We start from the raw sequence: 27704 nt of genomic DNA, 5'->3' as shown, positions 1-27704 counted from the left end.
GTTACAGATGGTCTTCCTAACAATCTATCTAACAGACGAAAATAAACTAGCAAACAGAAATAAACTCACAACTACTCTTTGTTTAATTAAAACACAAAACACATGCGGCCTAACTTGTTATCTCTGAGTTCTTTCTCAGCCGTGAAAAAGTTCCTGAGTGGACAGTAGGAGTGCAAGCTTCCCTTGCTTCCTCAATAAGAGACGAACAGACGGTACCAGATGCTTCCTGCTAACAAGAAAGAAGAAAACTCTGGAAGAAAATGTCGGGAATACTCTTTTAGACATCGGCCTAGGCAAAGAATTTATGAAGAAGACCCCCAAAGCAATCACAACAACAAAAATAACAAATGGGACCTGGTCAAATTAAAAAGCTTCTGCACAGCCAAGGAAACTATTGTTAGAGCGAACAGACAACCTACAGAATGGGAGAAAATATTTGCATTCTACACATCCGATAAAAGGCTGATAACAGGAATCTATATAGAGCTTAAGAAAATCAACAAGGAAAAAACCACCTCATCAATAAATGGGTGAAGGACATGAACAGAAACTTTTCAAAACAAGACAGGATAATGGCCAGCAAACATACAAAAAAGTGCTCAACATCTCTAATCCTTACGGAAATGCAAATCAAAACTACAATGATATTATCACCTAACTCGAGTGAGAATGGCCCTTATCAAAAAGTCCGCAAACAACAAATGGTGGCGTGGACGTGGAGAGATTAGAACACTCTTACACTGCTGGTGGGACTGTAAATTAGTACAACCCCTGTGGAAAGTAATTTGGAGATACCGCAAAGAGCTAAAAATAGAAATACCATTTTAGCATTTGGATGGATCCAGCAATCCATCCAAATGAAAAAAAAAATTCTATGATAAAGACATCTGCACTCGAATGTTTATAGCACACAATTCACAATTGCAAAGATGTGCAAACAACCCAAGTGCCCATCAATACATGAGTGGATTAATAAAATGTGGTATATGTTCTCACCACCCATGGAATGAAAAAAATAAAATAAAATAAAATGTGGTAGATGTATACCACGGAATACTACTCAACTACAAAAAATAATGGTGATCTAGCACCTTTTATATTATCCCGGACAGAGACTGAGACCATCCATCCTTCGAAGAGAGGTATCACAAGGGTGGAAAAACATGCACCACATGTACTCGCCAACAAATTGGTACTAACAGACCAACACTAAGGTGTTCACATGGTAGCAGTACCCACTGGGTGCCGGTCAGGTGCGGGGGTTAAACAACTAATGGAAGCACAACGCACTGTATGGGGGACGCACACACTTGTAGCCCTGCCTTGGGCGGGGCAAACGCATTACATGTAACCAAAATGTTTGTACTCCCATAATATTCTAAATAAAAAAACAAATAAATAATTTAAAAAAAATAAAAAGGCAAAAAAAAAAGAAGAAACTAATTTATGCTATCAATCTCCTACGTGAGAAACAGAAAAAGCTGACATAGCAGCTTCACAGCCGCTTTTGTTATCTATCAGTCCCCTGAAACAGACGGAAAAAAAAAAAAAAGCCGTTTCTACCCTTTAAAAGCACCAAGCAACTTTCCTTGCCTCTGACATTTCTTTCCTCCCTGTGTGTGTCTCTTGGCCACTCTCTTTCAGGAAAATAAATAAACTTTTGCATACCCTAATAACTGAGAATTACCCTCCCCCACGCCCCACGTATGGACTTCACACCCTAACAAGAGGGAGCCCAATTCTAGGAATTACTACCCAAATTCTCAGTAAAAAACCCTTAGTCTTGACTATTTCTCCCCTCAGAAACCAAAAAATCCCTTCCTTTCTGTGCAGCCGCTCTTTTCGAGGCTACCCGCTTCTCCTCTTTCTTACTCATGAGAGAGTGTACTTTCACTTTTGCTTTCAATTTTATCTTTCAATAAAAACAGCTTGCTTGGCTTACCTGTGGCACGTCCTGAAATTCTTTTCTGTGAAGTTAACCGAGAACCTGAAGGAACCTTCCCGGGAAGACGGGAACAGCGGGCAGGATATTTAAGCGTTTCAGCCCAACATGGCGGCCTATTCACCTTTGCAGCCATTGGCTGGGCGTGAGTTCCCCGCGCTTATCCCAGCCAATAAGAAAAGTGTTGTGCCGGTAGTGCATGTTGGGTAGGATTTTCTTGCTGGTAAAAAGTGCCAGAAAGAAATGGGCCCTTCTCTGCTTCTGAACTTTATCGTGCACACGATAGCGGTGCATCTTGCGTAGTCATCATCTAATCTGTAGGGGAGCTAACCTGAGAATAGAGCCCGGGATGTGAAACTTGTCAACAACCATGACCTCCTTGCTGAATTCAGTCAAGGAGGTGTTACAATACCGAAGAAGTGATCTCTCTCCTAATTTCCTGAGGTATGGGGTAATGATTGTCACATTATTTAAGATATTGGAGTAGGGAGTTTTCAGTTTCTTGTAGCTCAAAGCTTCTTAATGCATATATGTTAGCATTATTTTTATAATCTATATAAAAGTATTAAATTTTTTATTTGAAAAAGGTAAGAATGGGCTGATAATTTATCACTTATTTTTACAAAATGCAGAATTTTTCCTTTTTTTTTTTTTTTTTTTTTAGAGAAAAGGTCTTGTTCTGTCCTTGAGGTTAGAGTGTAGTGGCACAATCATAACTCACTATCACCTTGAACCCTAGACTTCAGCAATTCTCTCACCTCAGCCTCTCCAGTAGCTGGGACTACAGGCAGGCACCACCATCCCCAGCTTTTTTTTTTTTTTTTTTTTTTTTCTTGAGACAGAGTCTTCCTCTGTTGCCTGGGCTAGAATGCCGTGGCATCAGCCTAGCTCACAGCAACCTCAAACTCCTGGTCTCAAGCGATCCTCCTGCCTCAGCCTCTCGAGTAGCTGGGACTACAGGCACATGCCACCATGCCCGGCTAATTTTTTTTATATATATATATTTTTAGCTGTCCAGGTCATTTCTTTCTATTTTTAGTAGAGATGGGGTCTCGCTCTTGCTCAGGCTGGTCTTGAATGCCTGACCTTGAGCAATCCTCCCACCTCGGCCTCTCAGAGTGCTGGGATTACAGTCATGAACCACCATGTCTGTCCAGAAATAATATTTACTTATGATTATGTTGATTAGTATTACTATGATTTGTCCATTCCTGCTAGTTAGTATGTCAGTTCTCCTTTGTTTCTAAGCTGTATGACAAAAAGCATTTTAAAACTTCTTTATATTCAGGATCAGAAACAACCTGATTTACATCTTAAAAAATAACCATGATAAAAATCAAAGGAAAACAAGAAACTTGATTAAGTAGAAATTTTATTAAAATATTCTGATATACAATGAAGATAAGGTACTGATTCTGATTCCATGAAAACATTCACTGTATTCAGTAAGAAAATTTATTCATAAATGTTATATAATTATACTAGCATTTTGAATTTTTTCTTTTTACTATTGTGTAAGATGTGTTTCTTGGCCGGGCACGGTGGCTCATGCCTCTAAGCCTAGCACTCTAAGAGGCCGAGGCAGGTGGATCGTTTGAGCTCAGGAGTTCGAGACCAGCCTGAGCAAGAGCGAGACCCCATCTCTACTAAAAAAATAGAAAGAAATTAGCTGGACAACTAAAAATACACAGAAAAAAAAAATTAGCCAGGCATGGTGGCGCGTGCCTGTAGTCCCAGCTACTCGGGAGACTGGGGCAGTAGGATTGCTTGACCCCAGGAGTTTGAGGTTGCTGTGAGCTAGGCTGGTGCCATGGCAATCTAGCCAGGGAAACAGAGTGAGACTCTGTCTCAAAAAAAAAAAAAAGAAAAGAAAGAAAAAAAAAATATGTGTTTCTTTCAGATTTCAGAGACTGGAATAAACTATACATATTGGATCATTTTTTATCTTGGTGCTGCTATCTGAGATGATGAGACACATCTCCAGGCTTCTTGATGTTGTGCCATATAATGGATTTGAGAAGGAGTGGATAGAACTCTGAAGAAGAAAACCACATTTGAAAGGTTAGGATTTTAGGCATTAAAATAAGGCACTTCTTTAAATATCACACAGAATGCGGCAAGCTTCCAATGGATTTCCACTGAAGTAATAACTAGAGCATCTCTGACTCTTCCCTCCAGCACCTATAGCCCACACTGCTTGAACTACTGACACAGGCCTAGACTCAAGTGTGTCCCTGAGTCCTCTGGCCATAGGTACCACTGCCTCATCCTCACCTCTGGTGGGGAGGGGAAACACAGTGGCCAGTATTTTGACTAAGTCCTTCTCTGGTGCTGGTTTCACTAAGCCTGCTATATTGAATATAGTTATGTTAAACAAAACAAAAACAACAACAAAAAAATTTAAGTGGCTTTAAGTTGGTGGAATTATCGTTTACAGACTACATTAGAAATCTAAAACATGGGATGTTCTATAGGACAAACAAGCTGGTTTCTTCAACAAATAATTTGCAAGAAAAAAATAAGACAGAAAATGGAACCTAGAGATGAAAAGAGACTTAAGAGATGGTAGAGATGTCAATTTTACCTCAAAAAAGACTTAAAGAATTAAAAAAAAAAAGTTTTTAAGGGGATGAAAAGGCTTTGTCTTGCCATTTTTTGCTCCTTTTTATTATACTAATAAGGGCTAGCCCCAAAATGGCCAAAGAAGAAGTAATGAATCAATTTATTTTTTCTTCTTCTAAGTTACCAGTTAATGGCCCTGACTACCCACCCTAAATTTAAAAAGAACACAGAACTCTATCCTCCCTTTTGTTTTTGAGAATAAAATATGAAGAACACTCAATGAATCCTTACTGTGGGTAGCTGACTAATACTCTGTAGATTAAACTGATACTTTCCAGATTTGTCAGCTCTCTTTGACTATGAACAGTGACCATAAAGCCATTTAACACTGAACACACTTTACAAGCAGACTGAAACTGTCCTGAAATGGAAAATTCTCATGGCACATTTGTAGAGATTGAAACTCCTTTCTATCCACAATTGAAATAACTCCACTAAAACATTTCTTTTAGCCATGATATGGAAACAGGTCCAAACAACACTGGGTAATTTTGTGTGTATGTATATGTGTATGTGTATGTGTGTGTTTGTGCATTTGTGTAAAATAATACAGCTACCGTTACCACTCACCTCTGTTTTCTCTGAGTCACTCCAATTCCCATAGATGGGATTGACAAATGCACAGTTACCACTTCTTTCAGTTTTCCTTAAAGCACATATGGCCATAAAAAAAGAAACTTAAGTATTTAAATATACCATGATACATTTTCAGGTTATTGTCTGGTAGAAACCGTTAAGAGACACATTTTTCTAGCCAGCATATTTGTTTTCATGCATGTATCACCATAAGGGTTTCTTTTTTTTTTTGTAGGACACCAAGGCAACCACATTCTTGAAAGCAAATGTAACTTGAACTCTGAATAGGTATGTTAAAAATAAACACCTCAGACAAATAAAAGAAGTGGCAAAAGTTAGCCTTAATATTGATTTCTTAAAATATTACTCAAATAATGCAAATGGTCCAATAATAGAAAAAACAATGCTTTAAGAATATGAAGCAGAACTGGTTATAAAGACATGGCCATCTTGAAGTTTTACACTGCAGTACTGCCAAACCACCACACCCTGAAGGCCATTCTCCATGACACTATCTGTCATAAAGATCTGCAGCACATGAGTCATAGTCTTTAACATTTTCATCAGCAAATTTATATGTGTTTTGAAGAATCCTTTATTGTTATTGTTTCCCTTCATGAAAATCATAAAGAGCTATGTCCTTGGTAATTTCACATATCAGACTATATCTGCATACTTCACTATCATTAACTGGACTCCTGAATGATTATTTTCTTTTTAAACTTTAATTACTTAAGAGTCAATAGACTTTTTAGAAGACAAACAGCCCTAGAACACTTGGTAACTACTAATGGAATAAAAATGTCCATCATTTTTGTTCATCAAACAACATAACCAATAACTAAATACACCCTTTTAAAGATATAAAGGATTTCATACATGTATGTGGGTGTGTATATGATGTATGAATAATTTTGTCTCATCAGGGTATAATGACAATGTTTGTCAGCAATATACCCCTAAATCCTAGAAGAAAAGGCAGTAAAAAGGAAGCTCTTACTGATTTGCTTTCTGAAAAGAAATTGCCAGAGGCATAACCTCCTGCTGTCATCTATCAAACCACATGGTCCTTTTCTAAGAAGTAACAGCATTAGTGAGCCTAACAGTGTAATCTGGCTTAAAATTACATTTGGCTGGCAACACATTCTCCCTATGGATTCAGTGTCTTCTAAGCTTCCTGATCTCCATTATTTTTAAGTAATTGGCTTAAATACACAATAGATTAAATATTTCACCCTCACTGAGGCTACATTTTGGGTATTGATGAATGGGGCCGCATGCAGCTATTCCGTGGGCTATTATTTGAAAACAGTCATAGATACACCCTTAAATGAGTCAACGAGCATCTGTTAATTCCTTAACCACTAACTGAATACTTATGAGTTGTTCCAATCATTTGAGTAAGTTGTGTTTGACTCTTGGCCTTCATTAATGCCAAGACAAGTTAGTCTAAAGTCCTCACAGTAGTAAGCTCAGTGCATAGCATGGTTAGGGCGTGAGCCCTGGGAAGGTTGTTCCCAAAGTTGAGACTTAATAAGGAGTGAAGGGCAGTTTTGAAATGAGTTGAAATGCCAAAACAAAGGCTGATACAGGAAAGATTGAACATGGAAGTAAAGACTATCAAAACAAAATGGAAATTAGAAGGTAGATAAAGATGGGAAAGCCACAGACACCAAGAGCTCAGAAAAATTAATAGGGGCTGAAATCAGGCATGAAATCAGGAAGCAAGAGGAAAGCAAAACCACAGGGCTAGACAGGACAGATGGTCCAAAATCTGAGCAGACAACCAGGAACTGGAGCGACCAGCTTGGCAGTCAGTCGGATGGAAGTGAGGCACAAACAACACAAATGATCTTGATATGAGGCAATTATTTTTGGCTATAAACTGCTGGGCCCCCAGATGAGCCAGACCAAGACTGGCAGGCAGAAGTCAGGTAAATCGGTAAAATTTCCAGACCTGTTTATTCAGTTATTGAAGCTACTTTTCTTCTCATTTTATTTCATAAATAATTTTCTACTAAAATGAAAGAAAAAAGCATTTGAAGGTGTGTGGCCTGCAAGAATCGGGTAACTACCAAGAAAGTGATGCTGCTAAAGAAAAAAAAAAAAGGAATTGGGTAAATACAAAGAAGGAAGATGACATTTAAGGGTAAAGACATGAAGTTGTAATAAAAAAAGGAAAGGGTTGCAGCATGAGTATCGGAATGTGAGCAATGATAAATCCTTCCTACTTCAAAATTTGTTTATTAGTCTCAAACTAATTCTATTTTTCCCAGATCAAAGGTATGTCTTCCATTCCAATAATCCCTGGATTATTAGACTTAATTCTTAATGTCTTTCTTGTTTATAAGGTAAAATATCACATATCACCCACGGATGCTTCCATTAAGGAAATTTCTAGTGTCATTCCATACATTTACTATTTCAAATTCTAGAACATAATTTTCCATCTTCATCCATTATATAAGTTCAATATTCAAATATATGCAATTTTACTTAAAATGATGGATCCTTATGGGAGGGAAACAAAATATTCATTTGGTTATGAAGTGCTCTGCCAGTTCTAACACTGAATGGTGCAATAGTTAAGTCTGCATTAGGTTAAAAAATGCAATATTTAACATATTATATCTGTCAATAGGCAGACAGCTAAGAGTTGGGATTCCAAAGAATATAATCACCTGTACGAATAAGCAAAGAATTAACTTAGAAATTCTGAGTAGAGGGAAGGAAGTTCCATGGATCATATGTTTTCCTCCCATAATTTATCATTCATTTGCTTAAATTATTATTAATTTCCTTCTTATATCCAATATGTGCAGACACTATACAAGGTGGCATTCTGAATGTGCTATAAGAAACATATGTCAGTGCAAAACTAAGATAATTCTGACAGGAATTTCCAATTTTAATTTAGCGAGCATATGTATACCTATAAAGGAATTTACTTTATGGCTTATTAACTGACAGAATTGTTTTAGTGTTGATAAAAACATGGAGGTGTTTATAGTAATTAGTCTGAAATTATTATAAATGGGCAAAGAAGTAAAACAAACAGCATAAAACAAAACCCATCTATGTTGCATCCAGTAAACATGACTTTGAGGTGAATGTTTATTTTATATTATTTGTTTTTAACAGCCTTATTAAGATATAATTCACATGCCATACAATTACACATTTAAAGTACACAATTCAATGGTTTTTGGTAATAATAATTTTATTAATTTTTAATTACTTTAAAAAATTGTAAAATATATATTGTATAAAATTTGCCATTTTAATCATTTTTAAGTATACAATTCAGTGCCATTAATTACATTCACAATGTTGTGCTACCATCATCACTATTTCCAAATTGTTTTCATCCCTTCTAAGTGAAACTCCATAGCCATTAAGCATTAACGTCCCATTCCCCTCTCCAACCAACTCCTGCTATCCTTTTTTTTTCTTTTTTTTTTTTGAGACAGTCTCACTCTGTTGCCCAGGCTAGAGTGAGTGCCGTAGCATCAGCCTAGCTCACAGCAACCTCAAACTCCTGGGATTAAGCAATCCTCCTGCCTCAGCCTCCCGAGTAGCTGGGACTACGGGCAGGCGCCACCATGCCTGGCTAATTTTTTTTTTCTATATATATTTTTAGTTGGCCAGATCATTTCTTTCTATTTTTAGTAGAGACGGGGTCTCACTCTTGCTCATGCTGGTCTCGAACTCCTGACCTTGAGTAATCCACCTGCCTTGGCCTCCCAGAGTGCTACGATTACAGGCGTGAGCCACCACGCCCGGCCTCCTGCTATCCTTTAATCTACTTTCTATCTCTATAAATTTGCCTATTTTAGGTATCCCACATAAGTGGAATCATACAATATTTGTGCTTTTGTGTCTGGCTTATTTCTCTTAGCATAATGTTTTCAAGGTTCATACTTATTGTAGCATGTATCAGAACTTCAATTCTTTTTATTGCTGAATAATATTCCATTGTATGTATATGCCAAATTTTGTTTATCTATTCATTTGTTGATGAAAACTTGGATTATTTCCATCTTTTGGCTATTGTGAGTAATGCTACCTGCATATTGGTGTGTACATATCTATTTAAGTTTCTGTCACATTTAAAAAAGACTCCATTTCTAAAGCCAAGGTCATGAAGATTTACCATTATGTTTTCTTTGAAATGTTTTATGGTTTTAGCTGTTACATTTAGGTCTCTCACCCATTTTGAGTTAATTTTTGTATATGGTGTGAGATAAGGTTTCAACTGCATTCTTTTCCATGTCAAAATCCAGTCGTCCCAACACCATCTTTTTTTTTTTTTTTTTATTTCAGCTTATCATCATGGGGGTACAAAAGTTCAGGCCACATACACTGCCCATGTCCCGCCCATCCCCCCAAGTCAGAACTTCAAGTGTGTCCATTCCCCAGACAGTGCGCATTGCACTCATCATGTAGTTATACACCCATCCCCTCCCCCCGCTCCCCATCTCCCCCGAGTCAGAACATTTAAGCGTGACCATTCCCCAGACAGCACGCAATGCACTCATCATGTAGGTATACACCCATCACCTCTCCCCACCCCCAACCTCAGTCCGATACCCAATTGGTGTTATTTCCAAATGTGCACTTAGCTGATGATCAGGGAAACCAATTTGCTGGTGAGTACATGTGGTGTTTGTTTTTCCATTCTTGGCATACTTCACTTAATAGAATGGGTTCCAACTCTATCCAGGAGAACAAAAGGGACTCCATATCACTGTTATTTTTTATAGCTGAGTAATACTCCATGGTATACATATACCACAATTTACTAATCCACTCATGAATTGATGGGCATTTGGGTTGTTTCCACATCTTTGCAATTGTGAATTGTGCTGCTATAAACATTTGGGTACAGGTGTCTTTTTTATAGAATGACTTTTGTTCCTCTGGGTAGATGCCCAATAATGGGATTGCTGGATTGAATGGTAGGTCTACTTGAATCTGTTTAAGGTATCTCCATAATGCTTTCCATAGGGCCAACACCATCTTTTGAAGAGACTATTGTTTCTCCGCTGAATAGACTTGGCATTGTTGTCAAACATCAAATCACAGATGTATGGGTTGATGTCTGGACTATCAATTCTATTCCATTGATCTGTATGTTTATTCTTATGCCAATACTGCACTGTTTTATTAGTTCTGTGGTATGTTTTGAAATTGGGAGGTTTGAGTTCTCCAACTTTATCTTTTTCAAGTCTGTTTTGGTTATTTTGTGCCTTGAAATTCCATAAGAATCTGAGGATTTGTTTTCCATTTTTGCAAAAAAGGCTGTTGGAATTTTGTTAAAGATAGATTTGAATCTGTAGATTGCTCTGGTTAGTACTGACATTTTGACAATAATATCTTCCTTTCCATGAATTCAGGATGTCTTTCCATTTAGTTAGGTCTTACTTAATTTCTGTCAGTCATGTTTTGCAATTTTAATTGTATAAATATTGCACCTCCCTTGTTAAATTTATTCCCAGGTATTTTATTCTTTCAGATGCTATTTTCAATGGAATTGCTTTCCAGATTTCCTTTTCTCATTATTCACTGCTGGTGTGTAGAAGTACAATTAGATTTCTGAATGTTAATCTGGCACCTTGCAACTTCACTGAATTAATTTATTAGCTCTAGTTGGTTTCTTGTGGATTCTTGGAAATTTTTTATGTACAAAATCATATCATTTGTGAATGGAGGGTTTTTAATTTTTTCTTTCCAATCTGAATGTCTTTTATTTCCTTTTCTTGTCTAATTCCTTTGGTAAAGGTTTAATTTTGATAAACATATTTATTCCTAGTTTAATAAATTCTAATAAAACTAATTTTAATAAAACTAAATTCTAATGCTAGTGTATGGGGAAAATTATTATGGCAATGTGTGGACAGTTGTAGGGTAGACTCTGATTGCTACTTAAAGTGAACATCGATACACCAGGTAACAGAATAAACCTTTATCTAGGTTGAAAGGAAAGAAAGGTGGCAGTGAGCCTCACTGTCACTCTGTATGTTGAAGTATCTAGGACAGAGTGACAGGACAATGTTCCTACTGATGGGCCTAGAGTTAAAAATGAACATCTTTTTACACAATTGCAAATTTATGAATATTTTTAATCCACATTTATAATTTGTCTTATAGCGTGTTTCCTATTAATTTTATTTACTAAATTGATTGCCATTTTTAACGATCAATAGGTGATTTAATTTCTTTTTCTTAACAACAGATGTTTTTCTCTAATTTACAAGTAAGTCATTTGGTGTGTCTGAGAAGCTCTTCAGCCTACTTGGTCAAATCCACCAAACTCCCAATAATACCCACTCCTATCTCTTGGGATTAAAGCCATTACAATATGTTCATATTTAAAAGTAGCCTTAGAAAGTGCTCAGAGAAAAAGGAGCTCAAAACGTTTAGTAAAAGTTTTTAAAGTAAAAGAGAATACCATTTGAGAGGGTCATGGATGGGAATTCTTGTTACATACAGGTGGATTGTGTTATAAAACTTTAGTGTAAACACCTGTCCACTCTAAAGTATGGAGACCCACACTTTCTGAAATTAGGACAATCATAATGCAGCTATTAAAGTGATGTGAAGGGATCAACATTATAATTTATCTGTGAAAAGGTATTTGCTGTGCATGTGTGTGCAGAGAAATCTGCTCTCATGTTTCCACTAATGCACTGATTTCTAAATATTGTTTCTGAGATACCAGACAATATCCTAATATCCAAGACATAATTGTCACGAGTTAAATACTTGACAGGAACTCATGCTTTAAAATGTAGTGACTCACTCCTTAAGATGGTGAAATGACAGAATGTTGTTTATGTTATTTATCATTTTACATACCTATTTATTAAAATCAAACCAGCCTTTCTGGGGCATATATTATGTCCTAAACACTGCACTAGGGCCTGGACTAACAAAGTTGATCAATATATGGCTCCTACTTGTAGAACTTCTTTTTAGAAGGTGGCAGCTGCTGGCTTCTGTCTCCTAGGTGAAATGACATGTTTCTAAAGTGCCTGCCACAAGTAGATGCCCACCAATAGTTGGGTGCTATTCTCTTTACCTTCTTTTTTTAATTCTTTCACCCTTTTATCATTTACATCTTCTTTTGAGCTTCCTACTTCTTTCTCATTAACCCAAAGTTTGGGATCAATGAAAGGACATTGGGATAAGGACAAAGAATAAGGAGGTGTCAAAATTAGTAATAATAACCACTGTAGTACTTTTAAGTTTTTAAAAAATAGATTTATCAATTTAGAGCTAGAAAGGTCCTTGCCAATTATCTTGTCTTTATCTTTTTTACAGATGGGGCAACTGAAATTCTTTCCCCATTAGACTATAAGTCCTCCGGGGGATAAGGAACTTATCTGGTTTCTTCATCTATCACAGCACCTAGTGCAGTGCCAGGAATACAGCAGGAGTCAAATGAATATTTGTAGAAAGAATAGCTTAATAATATCCTATAGTCTGAAGGCTTAACAATGGAATGAAGTTCACTAGCCACCCTCTACTCTATCCCCTCCTCCCCTGCCTCTACAGTATATTTCATAAACCCCCAGAGAGGAAAGACAATTCACTTTTCACTATTGTTCTAATAGAGCCACATTTGTACTTAGCTTCCTGTTCCACTTAGCCCAGGACTTTAAGTGGCCAGGAGCCGACATTTATCCTCTGGCTCCTTCCATTTTTTTTCCAACTGGTTAAGTGACCACCCAGAGGAGTAGGTTGGGGGCTTCCCTGAAGATAAGCAGAGTAGGGTAGATTCAGTATGGCCTTTCTATCTCTTTCTATTACATGGAAACTGAAAAAGCCATATAACTGGAGAAAAATCAATGTGGTATTAATCACACATTTCACAATATTTTGAAAACAAAGACCTGTGTTTCTCATATGTAACTCTGAAAAATGAGGGATATGGAACATTCCTGGGTAAAATTGGGGTTCTTCTCAAGTGAATTTTTAGGTTATGAAGTATTTGATTTGTTAGTATGGGGGACAGATGTTTTCTTACCATAAAAGTGCTTGTAACATTGATGAGTCTAAATTATGAAATACAATCATTTCACTGGTGGAAAAAGAATTCATTTATTCTGGAGTCATGCCTATTACATTAAATTTTGTTTAGCCTGATTAATGGTGAATCTGGAGTGTCCCAGAGAAGTAAATCTCAATTCCACATTCCCCATTTCCACCTCTGTTATTTTAAACTCTTCAATTAGGTTTTCCCAAATGTTTCCAGTCTTAAGATTTAAGGGATATGAAGGCTTTCTGAATGTGCCAATATGTCAGGTAAAAGTAAAATATAATACAAAATCCTCATAAAAATAAAATATTTCTGCATTTCCACTTTTACTCACATTAATATTTATCTTTAATGCTCATTATGCATATTTCTCTCTGCCAAGATCTTTTTAGAAATGTTTATTTGCTTCCTAACCAGAGTACTAACTTTTTTCTACTGTCTGATATTCAAAATCAATGAGTTATGTTCCTTTTCTTTTCCTCCCTGGTTTTATAACCTAGAGAAATAGGGGTTTTTTTTTTTGTTTGTTTACTTGTTGATTTTTAACTTGTAGTTAAAAGAGTTGATGCATTGAATTTCCTACGTAACTGTCAGTGCCAAATGATTCACATGTATCATCTTTCTTTTCTCAAAACCTGAGACAAGTTTTACTTTACACCTGATCTCTGACCATTTGCAGTCCAAATTTTAGCCTCTTTGAATAGACTGTTTTTACGGACAGTAATCACAAATTTTAAAATTTAGACACTATTTTGTCCTTTTTGCAATAAAGATATATTTATGTCACTTTGTGAAAAAATAATAAGAGCAATAAAAGAAGTTAAAACAAATGATATGTAGGTAAGAAGCTGGAGAAAAGATATCTGAGAACACGAAAACAGAACTGAGCCAGAGGTAACAAAATGGTTGGTACATGAAATGGGTATTGACCAAGTCTGTATATTTATTAAAGGTAGGATACTACTTTGACTTTAATATTCTAGAATTCAAATTTAAACAGGAAAATCAATCACACAGGCTATATTTTCAAGGGCAAACAAATAAGTCAGGTGCTTAGAAGCACATCTTCTCTAACTCAAGAGATAAAACATTTATTGCATGGAGCCTGTTACTTTAATCTAGTGTAACAAAATAACGGTCCCCGACAACATTATTTTAGGAAAACTAGCAATGGGTTTCACCAGGTTATTTCAATTATTACCTTTCAAAATGTCAGGCTGAAACTATGCCAACATGTGCTTCAGTAAAAGCTCTCCAGGAGAAGGTGTTGGCAAGGAGCGAAGGGGAGATATAATGGAGACCTTGAAACACAACTGTGCCTCAGGGAATTTGATTTTGGGTACATTTTCATATGTTCATGCTTATCATAAAAAAGTCAACACCAAGCTTATAATTTATGGTGCATAATTACAGTGTGACACATTAGATAAGTTATAAGAATCTATAGGTAGAATAAAATTGCACATAAGTTACCATAAGAAAGAACAAATTGAGTCTATGAAATCAACCTATTCTCACCAGTATATACTCCCATAAAATACCATGTTTTCTGCCTACTGCTAAAAGACAAACAAAAAGAAGAAATCACAAGGAAAAAAAATGGAAATAGTAAGCTATATGATGGCCTCTACCACTGGCAAGACGACTTCGTTTGTTTGTTTTTTTAAGAAATAAAGCAAACAATCTGGGGGGAAAAATAAATAAAGCCAGCCAATTTGAAAAGCAAGAATAAATTAGGGGGGTATATTCATGAGCTCACATTTTCATCTCCAAGTCCTTAAAAAACAAACTGCACCAAATGTTTGGGTGAAAAAGTTCAGAACGAATTAGGTTTGCAAACACAACCAGAAATGCCACAAAAGAAAAGGAAAAGATTAATCATCAAGGGTCACAAAACCAAACAGTTGGGATACCAAATTTTGCTAAACTCATTCACATGATACAGCAGCTGCTGTATTTTTTTTTTCCACTCTTTTTAGGCAGGAAATAAATATGTTGACCACAAAACTTGTCACTGTTTAAGCATTCTTGCTGTGGCAGAGCACTTTAACAGGAACATGCCCCGGAATATGGATGCAATTAGTATGAATAAAGCTGACCCAGGTTTCTGTAACGTAACCTTAAGGAAAACCCATGCTGCCAAGGGGAGCTCGGTCTTCACTCTGCTTCTCGAGTGCAGTGTTAGCAAATTCACAACCACCTAATGTAAACCAGATGTGGAGCAGAAGAGTCCCTTTGGAGGTATATTTGATAGCACACTCTGAAAATATTTCTTGACCTAGTAAAATTACTAAGAGTCAATCTTTAGGAAATAGGAAGACAAAGATTCATATAAAAAGAAGTTCACCAAAAAATATTGATAATAATGAAAAATTAGATATTAATATAACCTCAATGTCTAATAATAGGAGAATGGTTAAATGATGCTGCATATACTTGAGACAGCAATACAGAGCCCTTTCAAGTAATGCTAGAATATTTAGTGGTATAGGGCACTGTTTCTCAAAGCGTGGTCTGTGAACCGCTGGAGGTCCTAAGACCCTTTCTGAGTTTCTACAAATTCAAAATTATTTTCATATTAATAATAAGACACATGGGTAAAAGCTTCACTCAAAGTTCAAGCTAGATCAGTGAATTTTTATTATAATAGAACTTTCACTGGGTTGATATTTGCACCGACAGTGCAAATGCAACGGAAGAGACAACTGCTGGCATCTTAGCACTGGTTAAGGCCAGGGTACCAAATTGTACATTGTTATTCTTCACCACCGTGTGCTTCCAGTAAACTTTTTACAAAGGCAGTTACACTTCAAAACACCTTTGATAAAGCAGCAAATATTATTAATCATATTAATTCTCAACTCTTCAGTACAAATCATTTTAATATTCCGCAATGCAGACATATAAAGCATTTTCATGGGATATTGAAGCATATGTTGTCTTGTGGAAAAGCACACTAAACTAACCACACTTTTTTCAGGAAAAAAAACACTGAAAGAAAAACTATGGTTATTCAGACTAGGGCATTTGGCAGACATTTTCATAAAATTAAATGAAGCAAGTCTCTTACGTCAAAGAAAATACCTGATAGTATCTATTGCTGATGAGAAAATTTGAGTTTAAAAACAAAAATTAGAATTTTGAAAAACTACTGTGTTCCACCATGAGCATGACAGCTTCCCAATACTTTAAAGACTTGACTGATGAGATTTTTTTTGTTGAAATGTGTCAACACTTAACAAATTGCATACATACCCAATTTATTTAGGAAACATTGCTAGAGCCCTGACTATATACCTTATATTCTACTACAGAGCTACTCAGGGTGTGGTTTATGTATGGTTTTGGTCTTATCTGGTTATTGTTCCATGATGACATAAGTATGAAAATTGAGAATAAATATTTAGAAACATCCATAGCAGTTTGACAGAGTAATGTTATGTCTGTTGATGCTAAGAGTAAGAAACTCGGACCAGTATTTTGTGTCTGTGCAAAATTTTTCTAATTTTTCATTTTTCTAATAATTCTTTATTATATTTTACAAAAGCATTGGTATATGATGGACTGGAAACAAAAACAAAAACAGAGCTAGTCCTTCACTATACGTAATTTGAATGGCTCTATTCTACCAACAGGAGGTGTTTGAATATGAGTAAATACACATTTACGTGGACTTCTAGTTTTCATTCACTAAGATTTTGCTAGCTATATCTTCTGAAAATATTCTTTTTTCTTCCTTTCTCCTTATGAACATGACACCTCAAGCCCTACAGTTGGAAAGGACCAGGTACTTTATAACTTTCTTTGATCAGAATGAAATATTTTTCCATGTAAATTGCTCTATGTGAAAACTCACTCTAATTCCTCTTTTGAATTCTTTTAGGCACTTAAATCTGTTTGAAACCTAATTCAGTGTTGAAGTTAATTATCAGCCTTTGTGATTTCCTTTAGCAATAGCCTAGCTACTTCCTTCTTCCTAAATCTTTTTAGACAATTTAAACTTAACAACTGTATGTAAGAACCTGTCTGGAAAAATGGTCTTATTTCATCATGACTCCTGAATATCTACAAGTTCTTTTAAGTACATCCCATTTTGGATTTACTAATACATTTAGTTAAAACTCCTCTGAATCTGTGAATAATTTCCGCTTATAAGACTTAATAGAAAAATTGAAAAAAGCGATAAAATTACATTTTCTTGTAGCTATTTTAAAACAACCTACTTAAAAACCAGAAATTATAAGCACACATGGACACAATTAGCATTTTATATAGATTTCTGAATGTCATTTTGTTTTCTTGGGATGCTCTTCTTCCTCTGTTTCTTGTTGGATTTCAATCCATGAGTCTATATTTGGACCTACTAATCCTTTCTCCACCTCCCTACCATATTATCTTTACTTCCAAAGCAAAGACTGCCTCTACTTTTCCAGTGCTTTCTATGAAGTGACTCTATGTGTTTGATAAATACTTATTACAGTATTGAGATTATTTGCTTTTCTATATAAATCCTCCATTAGAATGTAAACTATTACTTATTTTTATATTCCCAATCCCTCACATAGTGACTAGCACATAATAGGTGCTTAATACGTGTTTGCCAACAAACACATGAATGAATTGCTAAGAGTTTCTGACTTATGTGTTTCTTCTTTTTTTCAAAGATGAAAATAAACTGGTTTTTGAAGGGCCTTGATTCATTAGTGAGCTTGAAATTCCAATACAGTAAACAGATTGTGGAAGTTGTAGGAGTGTCCCTAAGGATGCTTTCAAGGAGAAATAATGTGACAGAAGATTTGAAAGCAAAGAAGAGGCTATCAGGAGGATAAAAAAGCAGTTATTAAAAAAAAAAATCAAGAACTGATTTTCCTCCTACCCCATTCTCTTCCCTTTAGTAACATTATTGATTCTCTTGTCAAAGGTGCTGAATATATTTGCTACATGCCATGGTAAAACTATATAACTTACTAATAATAAAACACCTCCGTTATCTTTACTGCTTTCCTGTCTTTCTTCATTTACACAAGTTACCTCTTTCAAGAAGCACCTCTGATTGTCATATAACACATTATCTACTCTGATTGTTTGAATACAAGGAAAAAATACAGCCAGGAAATGTCAAGGACAGAAATGCTGTCTTCTTGCTATGAAAGATTTACAGAGAACAGAGGGAAAATGCTGAAAAATACTTCAACTCCTGCTCCGGGAACTATCTCTGCCAAACAGAGAGGTATCAGTGACATGATAATGGTGAAATGGCTGTTGTCAGATCAAATAATTACAACATGGGGCTGTTACATAGTAAAGTGGTTTTCACATAATTTATACAGATTTTATTTTTTAGACTGTTTGGAGTTTGTGTCCAATGATAATAGATTTAGAACAACTTGGCATGCTTAGCAACAACAACACATAGACACATGTATACACACTAACGAAGCTTGCATTATTCAAGACTTATGTTCCTGATACACTGCATGAAAACTGATTTTGTATGGTCAAATAACATCTTAAATGATCAGGGAATTGAAGAAGTATGAAGTATTTAGTTAAAATATGAAATCCTTTTTAAATTCATGTAAAATTTCTAATGTTGTTCCATTGATAAATATGACTTACTTTCTTGACAAGGGTTCAACATGCACTCATTTGCAAACGGTCTAAGAAAAATAGAACAAGAGTAACAATATCCTTATAAATAAGATTGGTAATTAGGTTGTCAAATGCCAGGCACTGCTTTTCAGTAACTTCAGGGCAGAATCTGTCACACTTATGGACACTTAAATAAAATAGTACAGAGTGAGGACAATATTGGACAGACTGAGCATAGTCCCTCTTTTAACAAAATTCAATTTCCTGCTTCCCTGAAATACTCAACGTTTTTTACACTCAGTTTCTTCCATAAATTATGAATATTTAATCTCATCGGTTTTTGGTACTCCTTCCTGTCCTTCACTAATATTCTAGGATTCAAGCTTTTGATCATGGACTGATTTTGTAGCCCTGCACTGACCCCAATAATGACTCTGCCAAGGGTCATGCAGGTAGACCTCATTGGTATGCCTTTAGATTTCTTTTCAGGTTCTCTAGAATGGAAAGATCAGTCAAGTTTGAAGAAAACTCCTCAAGAGTACCCAACAATGATATCCCAACTTTTAGACTCATTTGCAAGGAGTCTTGTATAAATAAATTCTGGGGCAGGCTGGGCGCGGTGGCTCACGCCTGTAATCCTAGGAATCTGGGAGGCCGAGGTGGGTGGATCACTCGAGGTCAGGAGTTCGAGACCAGCCTGAGCAAGAGCGAGACCCCCGTCTCTACTAAAAATAGAAAGAAATTAGCTGGACAACTAAAATATATATATAGAAAAAATTAGCCGGGCATGGTGGCACATGCCTATAGTCCCAGCTACTTGGGAGGCTGAGGCAGGAGGATCGCTTGAGCCCAGGAGTTTGAGGTTGCTGTGAGCTAGGCTGACGCCACGGCACTCACTCTAGTCCGGGCAACAGAGTGAGACTCTGTCTCAAAAAATAAATAAATAAATAAATAAATAAATAAAAATAAATAAATTCTGGGGCATTAAGGCCAATTAAAGTATTGATTTTGTAACATAAAATGTTTATTTGGGGCCAAGCGTGATGCTTGTACCTGTAATCCCAGCACTTTGGGAGGCTGAAGCAGGAAGATCCCTTAAAGCCAGGAGTTTGAGGGAGTTTGAGACCAGCCTGGGCAACATAGCGAGACCCCATCTCTAAAAAAATTAAGACAATTAGCCTGGTGTGGTGGTGTGCACCTGTAGTCCCAACTACTCAGGAGGCTAAGGCAGGAGGATTGCTCGAGCTCAGGAGTTTGAGGTTGCAATGAGCTATCATGATGCCATTTCATTCGAGTCTGGGTGACAGAGCAAGACCCTATCTTTAAAAAATAATAAAGTAAAAAAAAGAAGAGTGTTTATTTGGGCTCCAATCTCCTATTATAGAGAGGCTGAGAAATTAGGTTTAACAAATACATACTGAGATTAATTCCTATCTGCCATTTGTCGAGCTTGGGCACATAAATATGAATAGGACAAAGATCCTGCCACCAAGATGCTCACAATCTGTTTTGGGAGACACTCACCTGAAAGGCAATGTGATGAGCGAAAACAAGCTTGAGAACTAAGCTCAGGGATAGGAGTAATTACTTCTTCATGGGGGCGATCTGGGAAGACTGACAGAGGACACCACTTTTGAACTTAGCCTTTGTGAAAGTCTTCCCTTTTTATGTTTTATTTTTATGGTTAAGAAGAAGTAAGCCCAGCAGCTCTGGAAATTTGTTTTACCCCCTTCAGCTAATAAGTCCTCCTTATTCACTATGAGTCTGAAAGAGAGAGTTGGTATCACTCATTCTATATCTTAAATATAATGAGCCCATAAAGCCTGAATTCCAAGACTTTGATGGCTGCAAATCTGCAGGTCCCAGCCACCTGATTTTGTATCTGCTGTCGATGTTATTTACAAAATGCCCATCATGTGTTAGGCAAGTTGCAAGACAAACAATGTTGTCTCTGCTTTCCAGAAATTTAGCAGTAAATAAAATTACAACCACTGAGTCCCAGACAGTGTTGTTTTTAACCATTAGTAAATTGTGTGGTCAAGATTGCCATACAGATAGATTTGCCAAGTGTCCCATCTAATCTGAAATTGTAAGTTAGGTACCTTTTTATTTTTAAAATGAGCATTAACTCTTTTAGGGAATTGCAACACAGAGATAAAAGTAGGGCATTACTCAGACAACTTAAAGGCACCCTCATAGTTGAAAGGCATGATGCGGAGATACGTTACAGCTAGGGAATACTTAGGTCCCAAAAGAACTAAGCTCAATGTTCTATTTAAATTATGAAATTTCAGAGCTAGGGAAGAACTTTAAAATAATTTATTATTTTCCATTTTGTAGTAGGTTTAACATTGCTTATATGAAAGATTGACTTAGGCAACACAAATATTATAACTTTATAGTTGTATTTCATATTAAAGGTAAAATAGAAAAAATTATAAATGACACAGCAAACCCATGATTTCATAAATATTTTTTTCTTAGGAGACGGTTAAGCAAAAAAAAAAAAAAAAAAGCCAGTTAAACAAGTAAAAAAAAAATAATATGTACGCATGCCCTAAATTGTGGGGGTAGCCTATAAATCAGTGGTCCCCAACCTTTTTGGTACCAGGGACTGGTTTCACAGAAGACAATTTTTTCATGGACCAGGGGGTGGGGGAGTGGTTTGATTCAAGTGCATTACATTTATTGTGCAGTCCAACCTCTCTGCTAATGATAATCTGTATTTGCAGCTGCTGCCCAGCACTAGCATCACCGCCTCAGCTCCACCTCAGATCATCAGGCATTAGATTTTCATAAGGAGTGTGCAACCTGGATCCCTCGCATGCACAGTTTACAGCAGGGTTCACGCTCCTATGAGAATCTAACCCTGCTACTGATCTGACAGGAGGCGGAGCTTATGTGGTGATACCAGTGATGGGGAGCGGCTGTAAATACAGATGAAGCTTCTCTCACCCTCCGCTCACCTTCTGCTGTGTGGCCGGTTCCTAATAGGCCACGGACTGGTACTGGTCTGCGGCCTGGGGGTTGGGGACTGCAGCTATAAATGATAGAAGTTTGGGGAAAATTGATTTAGTCTAACTTTCTCATTTTATACATAAGAAAATGTAGAATATAAAAATATTTTATTTTCCTATCGCTCAAATCAGTTTTCTTCCTGAGTTTTTGGATCTCAGTTAATGACATTATTAACCATGCAATCACCTAAGTATAACACCCTGGAATCATCTTGGACACTTGATTTTTTCTCACTTACTATTAATAAGTCAAGTTGATCACCACTACTCAGGTTCAAGTCCTTATCACCTCTCATCTAAGCCTCTTGAACAGGCTTATGTCCTCGAGACTGCAAATCTCCTTCTCAATCTTTTCTAATCTATCCTCATGCTCTGCATTCTTTCCTTAAACATAGACATGATCTTGTTGTTCTTCTACTTAAAATACTTGCCTGGTTTGTATCAGTTAAGGCCCTAGCAGGAACTAGCTGACATACTCGAATTGGAAAATTCAAGGAGTGTTTGATAAAGTGGCAATTTACAAAGGTCTGGCTAGAATACAGAGAAACTGCAAGGGATGTGCAGTGTACTAGGCCAAGGCCATTAGGCCTGTTACTACCTTATGCTGGAAGGGGGAAGAAGCAGATAAAAGGGTTATTGGAAGTAGGAGGTTATGGGTTCGGAAAACAATACCCCCGAAATGAAAGCCTCAGAAGCAGCCTCAGAAGCAAAAGTGCTTCTCTGACCTTCTCCTGCCTCCTGTCTTTCAGTCCCATTCTCCTCCAAGGCTGGCCCTAGAAATTAGAAACTCTCTTCCCCAAGGCGGGTCATAGGAACAGGAACCCCTTTTCTCCAAAGCCAGTCATAACATCAAAGGCCTTAACAACCTCTCTACAACATAGTGATTCTAAGTCTAATCTACTTGTTTCCCTTCCCATACGCCACACCTGCATGCACCATTTTTGAAGCCACGAGTTTCTACCTTTTCTTTTATTTTCTTGAGCTCCCTCTCCTTGTCCCCTCCAGGTTTCTTCATCCTTCACATCTCAATACAAATGCTCTCTTAATACATCCTTATGGCTCTCTTAATGCATCCATCTGAATTGCTGCTTCCTCAGAACGTGTCACCTTCAAGTAATATATCAAGGCCGACTCTGCATACCTCTCATTTCACTCTGAAGAAGGAGCTCTAACTTCATGAAATCTCTGGACAAAGAGTAGGGAGTAGAATGTTTTATGAAAGGAGTAAAAAAACATGACTGGCTTGGAAAAAGTGCTCTCTTTCCTTTGAGGCCTCTCTTGTGAGTCCCCCCTCCCCCACCACCATTGCAGAGCAAGAAAACAAGGGTGGAAAAAATTAAGAAAAAAATCAGGGAGTAGGCTGTGTAAGTTTCTCTTAAAAATAGAAAAGAAGAAAAAAAGGAGGTGGGGAGAGGAGGACAAGGAGGAAGGGGAGGAGGAGGAATCACCTTGGTGACCTAATTCTGTTTTTAAGGATAAGATTTCGAAATCTTGTTCTCAATTTTCTTTTTCTTGCTGAAAGTTAGCATTTAGCAGGATTGTCAGAACATAGCCAATATGTGCACAGGGGACTGGGATTTGGGATTTAGGTTCATGGATCTCAAACTGTGAAAACAGCTGCACCTCTTGTGGGAGAATGCACACGTGGTCATGTGGAGAGAGCAAAGGTTTTGCAAGCATCGTGAGGCGACCTTGGTTGCTATGCTAGTGGAATTCCAGCTTATAAGGATAAGTATTCATTTCTGGGACTAGGGCAGACTCACTAGTGACACTCGCTGCAAAAACAGCTGTGTGCCTTGAGGCATAAAGTAAGCAAAGTTTTGTTTTTTGCTAAGGATAAATATTCATTGCTGGACCCAGGTTAGGTCTATGTAGGGATGTCAAACTTGAATAGCAGCTAAACTTCTCCCTTCAAAGATCCGCATTATCATACAAAGAGCTTTCAGTGAGAAATGGTCTGGTAGAGAGAATATAATATTGTAGGAAAAGATACTTTATTTGGGAGCTAGGGCCACTCATTCAAGAATCTCAAACAATAATCTGTACCTCCCATCACGATATAAGCAGCTAGTCCAGAATTTGGGATCCTAATTCTCCTCTCTTTCTTTTGTTATCAGAAATATTAGTATAAACAAACATCATTCCCTTTCTTTTCTTTTACCTCCATGGTAATTTGGTTTACATTTTTTATCATTACATTCATCAGAGTCAAACCTATACTATAATTGAGTATGAACTAGAAAGCAGGGGTATTATTTGATATATCTTTGTACCCTCTCAAGACTAGCACAAAGGAACTCTTAAATATTTGTGGAAGTAGAATTATGAAACTCGATCAAGATCACATTCACATCTTTTATTATAATTTCCTACTCAATAATCTTTCTACTGTTGCACACACTGGGATGAACCTAATGTTTGTGTCCCCCCATATTGCTACGTGGAAAACCAAATTCTTAGTGATGATATTAGGAGGTGAAGTAATTAGGCTCAGATGAGGCATGAGAGTAAAACCTCCAGGATAGGATCAGTGCCCTTATAAGAAGAGGAAGAAACACTAGTTCTTCCTCTTTCTGCCACGTGAGGACACAGTGAGAAGGTAGCCAACTGCAAGCCAGAAAGAGGGTCCTCACTGGGAACTGAATCTGCCAGCACCTTGATCTTGGACTTTTCGCCTCTAGAACTGTGAGAAATAAATGTCTGTTGTTTCCACAACCCAGTCTGTGGTATTTTGTTGTAGGAGCCTGCGCTGACTTAACAATCCTGTGAAATTATTTAGAAAATTTCCCCATCTAAATTTTTCAACTAATTTTTTTCACGTAGAAATATCTTATTTCTCAGCATAGCTAAATAAAATATGTACCTTATTTTTAACTTTTATTAGTTAAGCACAATGCTTCAAGAATATATGCCCCAATGCAGGGTAATAAACACTTATTTATTGCAAAATTTTTTTTCCCCAGGCAAAGATGATACTATTTAACATAGAATAGCAATGAGTAGAATCTAGCTGCAGTTAAGGTAAGAATAAATAGCTCACTTTTTATTTGTCCCCTTTAATTTTGATTTATAGATATAGATTGGATGGTAAGAAGTGCTATAAAAGTGTTGCTGAGGTCACTGTTCTCAGTGATGGTTAACTTTATGTGTCCACCTAGCTAGGCTACGGTGCCCAGTTGTTTGGCCGAACACTAGTCTAGATGTGGCTGTGAAGGTATTTTTAGATGTAATTAACATTTACAATCAGTTTACTTTAAGTAAAGCAGACTGCCCTCTACAATGTGGCTGGGTCTCAAGCGCAGACTGAGATTTCCTTACGAAGAAAAAGAATTCTGCCTCAAGACTGCAACATAAAAACCCTGCCTGAGTTTACAGCCTGCTGGTTTGCCCTGAAGATTTTGGACTCAAGATACTTGGCTTTCCAGTCTGCCAGCCTGTCCTGTATGTTTCAAGTTTGTCAGCCCTTAAAATCTCATGAGACAATCCCTTAAATCAGTCTCTCTCTTTCCCTCTTTCTTTTTCTCTCCCCCCTGTATTGTTTCTGTTTTTCTGTAGAATCCTGACTAATACATATATGTACTCTAGCACACAACCAGTATTTCACCTAGTGGTTTATATGTCTGTTTCTTCCACTAAATCACAAATTCCTTCAAGTCTAGATTGCCTCTCATTCATTTTTGTAGTCACATTGTCAGGCATATTTTAGGCATGTAAAAAGAATGATTAAATTAATACATGAGTAAGATCTTCTTAATAGTAATGGATTAAAAATGTCATTTTCTTTTTTCTAATGAACACCATCGTTCTATAATAACTTTGCCTTAATTTGTGATATCAAGATAGATGTCTGCTTATGAACATGATCGCAGGCTGAAAATCTAAGGAGAATTCATCAGGCAGGCCATACAAGTTGACACCAAGGAAAATGGTGAGCTATCCATTGCTTTGGGACACATCAGTCTTGCAGCAGATCAAAATTTCTGGCCATAAACTCAGGTGTGCGAGAGATAATGCATTTCTTTAATTTCTCAAAATTTTATTAATTCTTATTGTGAACCTCTATCTTGCTCAGTTAGTGAAAAAGTTAATCACTTTCATTACTGGGGTGACCTGCAACCCATACCAGTGATGGGAAGATAGGTGATGGGTAGGAAGCTTCCAGAACCCAAGATTGTAAGGGCCTCTGGGTCATGCACGAGCCCAGACTAGAGAGTCCCTGCAGGTGCAGCAGCTCTTGGCCTGTTTTGTGCGTGACTCAGCACATAAGAGTCTTGGGATAAAACACTGGTGCTTAGAGTCCAGTCTCCCTGTGTAAGTCAAGAAAGAATCTCCTTTGCGGTTCTGCTTCTGCTGCCTTCTCTGGACACCACCAGAAATAGTATGTCCAGTCCCTCATCTCTTTACAGTCTGTGAAAATGTCATGTTATCTCTTTTTTGGTTCCCTCCAAAAGGGTCCTAACATAATCTGAAAAGTACACTTCAACCTTCAAGCTTTTTACTTAAAAAAAAAAAAAAAAAAAAAGACAGTGATTTATTATTAGGTAGCTCCTATGTTCTTCCTGGAAAAATAAACTCATAAAAATGGAAACATTAAAGTTCCCTATGTGTAATATGGAGTGAAAGGAAAACATAGCAGATGAAATGGTGCAGAAAATTGTTCTTCTATCATATATTTCATTCAGCGACTACAGGCATCACTTACCTTTTTGGCACTTTTCTGTTGGCAAGAAAACACGAGATCGCAACTGTGATGTGAGTCATCAGGAATGCTAATCCAGTACCCAGGAGAATCCATATATCTGGGATTTTAAACCAATGAAAAAGGTAAATATGCAATGAAAATTATGACAGACCACAAACCAAGCCATCTGTTTAGAACTAAAGCCACCTACTATTCAGAGTGTACTTGAAGTCTGCAGTAGAAGGATTTCCTTTCCATCCTTGTCCACATCTAGAAATGAGATAAAAAGAGATAAAATGAGCTAGTGGGGAAATAAAAAAAAAAAAGAAGTGAAAACACATTTGAACAGAACTGTCATGGGATAAAATGATGAATGTCAATAAAACAATGAGATAACAGGCATATGGGTAACTTTGATAAGAAACCAAAAATGCCTAGTCAAAATAAAAACAAAATAAAATTTTATTGTTTTCATTTTATTGGGTAAGATGGTGTTTTCTCGATATTTACCCCCTTCTTGACTTTATAAAGTGGGGAGGACGTGGTTTCCACATACTCCTTTTCTGTTTTCAAACATTGACTCATTTTTCACTAGTGTTCAACTATACTTTACTTTATTCATCATTTGTTTCAGACCCAAAAGCTAGCACATTTTTCAATTGTGAGCAGATTTAAGTTCTTTCATATAACCAATGGAGCATATGCAAATGACAGATTAACATAAAAATAAATCAGAGAACACATCTCATGACAAAGGGGTGATCCTTCAAGTGCTTAGATTTGGAATAAGATTAATAATCTCATTTGATGTACTAGTAAAATCTCAGGTCCCTGCTGGGATTCCATTACCTTTGCTTTATTTAGGGACATACATTATGAAACTTGTGACTCTGGTGTGAATTGTCTTCAGAAAGTTCAGAATTGGAGAGTACCCTGTGCCTTTAAGGGAGATGAGGTTTATTTCTAAATGGGAAATGTGTTGGAATTTTTCTGGTACTGTGTGTTTGCATATGGGTGTATGGGTGTGAAAGTTTCTATATACCCATGTTTATTTATCAGAAATAACAGGCTACCAGTTATCATGGTTTGGTTGACTTTCCTACCAAGTTCATGGTACATGCTCTAAAAAAAAAAGATGAAAAACTAGCTTTTGAATATGTATGTTTAAAAGCCGTGTGTTAAAAGCAAAGCTTCAGCACACACTTACTGTATTTCCTCCCAATCTCTCCTTTA

General features: G+C 36.8%; 1 protein-coding gene across 1 annotated transcript in view; it reads right to left on the bottom strand.

Moving 5' to 3' along the window:
* Nucleotides 1-3897: 3897 nt before the first annotated feature.
* Nucleotides 3898-27704, bottom strand: part of MALRD1 (MAM and LDL receptor class A domain containing 1) — a 456545-nt gene continuing 432738 nt past the window's right edge. The window contains 5 exon segments of the mRNA XM_069458846.1: nt 3898-3920; nt 3923-3977; nt 5135-5210; nt 26493-26589; nt 26683-26741. Coding sequence (XP_069314947.1) covers nt 3898-3920; nt 3923-3977; nt 5135-5210; nt 26493-26589; nt 26683-26741 — 310 coding nt within the window.

Source organism: Eulemur rufifrons, chromosome 25, assembly GCF_041146395.1.
Source record: "Eulemur rufifrons isolate Redbay chromosome 25, OSU_ERuf_1, whole genome shotgun sequence".
NCBI classification, from domain to species: Eukaryota; Metazoa; Chordata; class Mammalia; order Primates; family Lemuridae; genus Eulemur; species Eulemur rufifrons.
The sequence above is the reverse complement of the archived record's forward strand: the minus strand, read 5'-3'. Positions and strand labels throughout refer to the sequence as shown.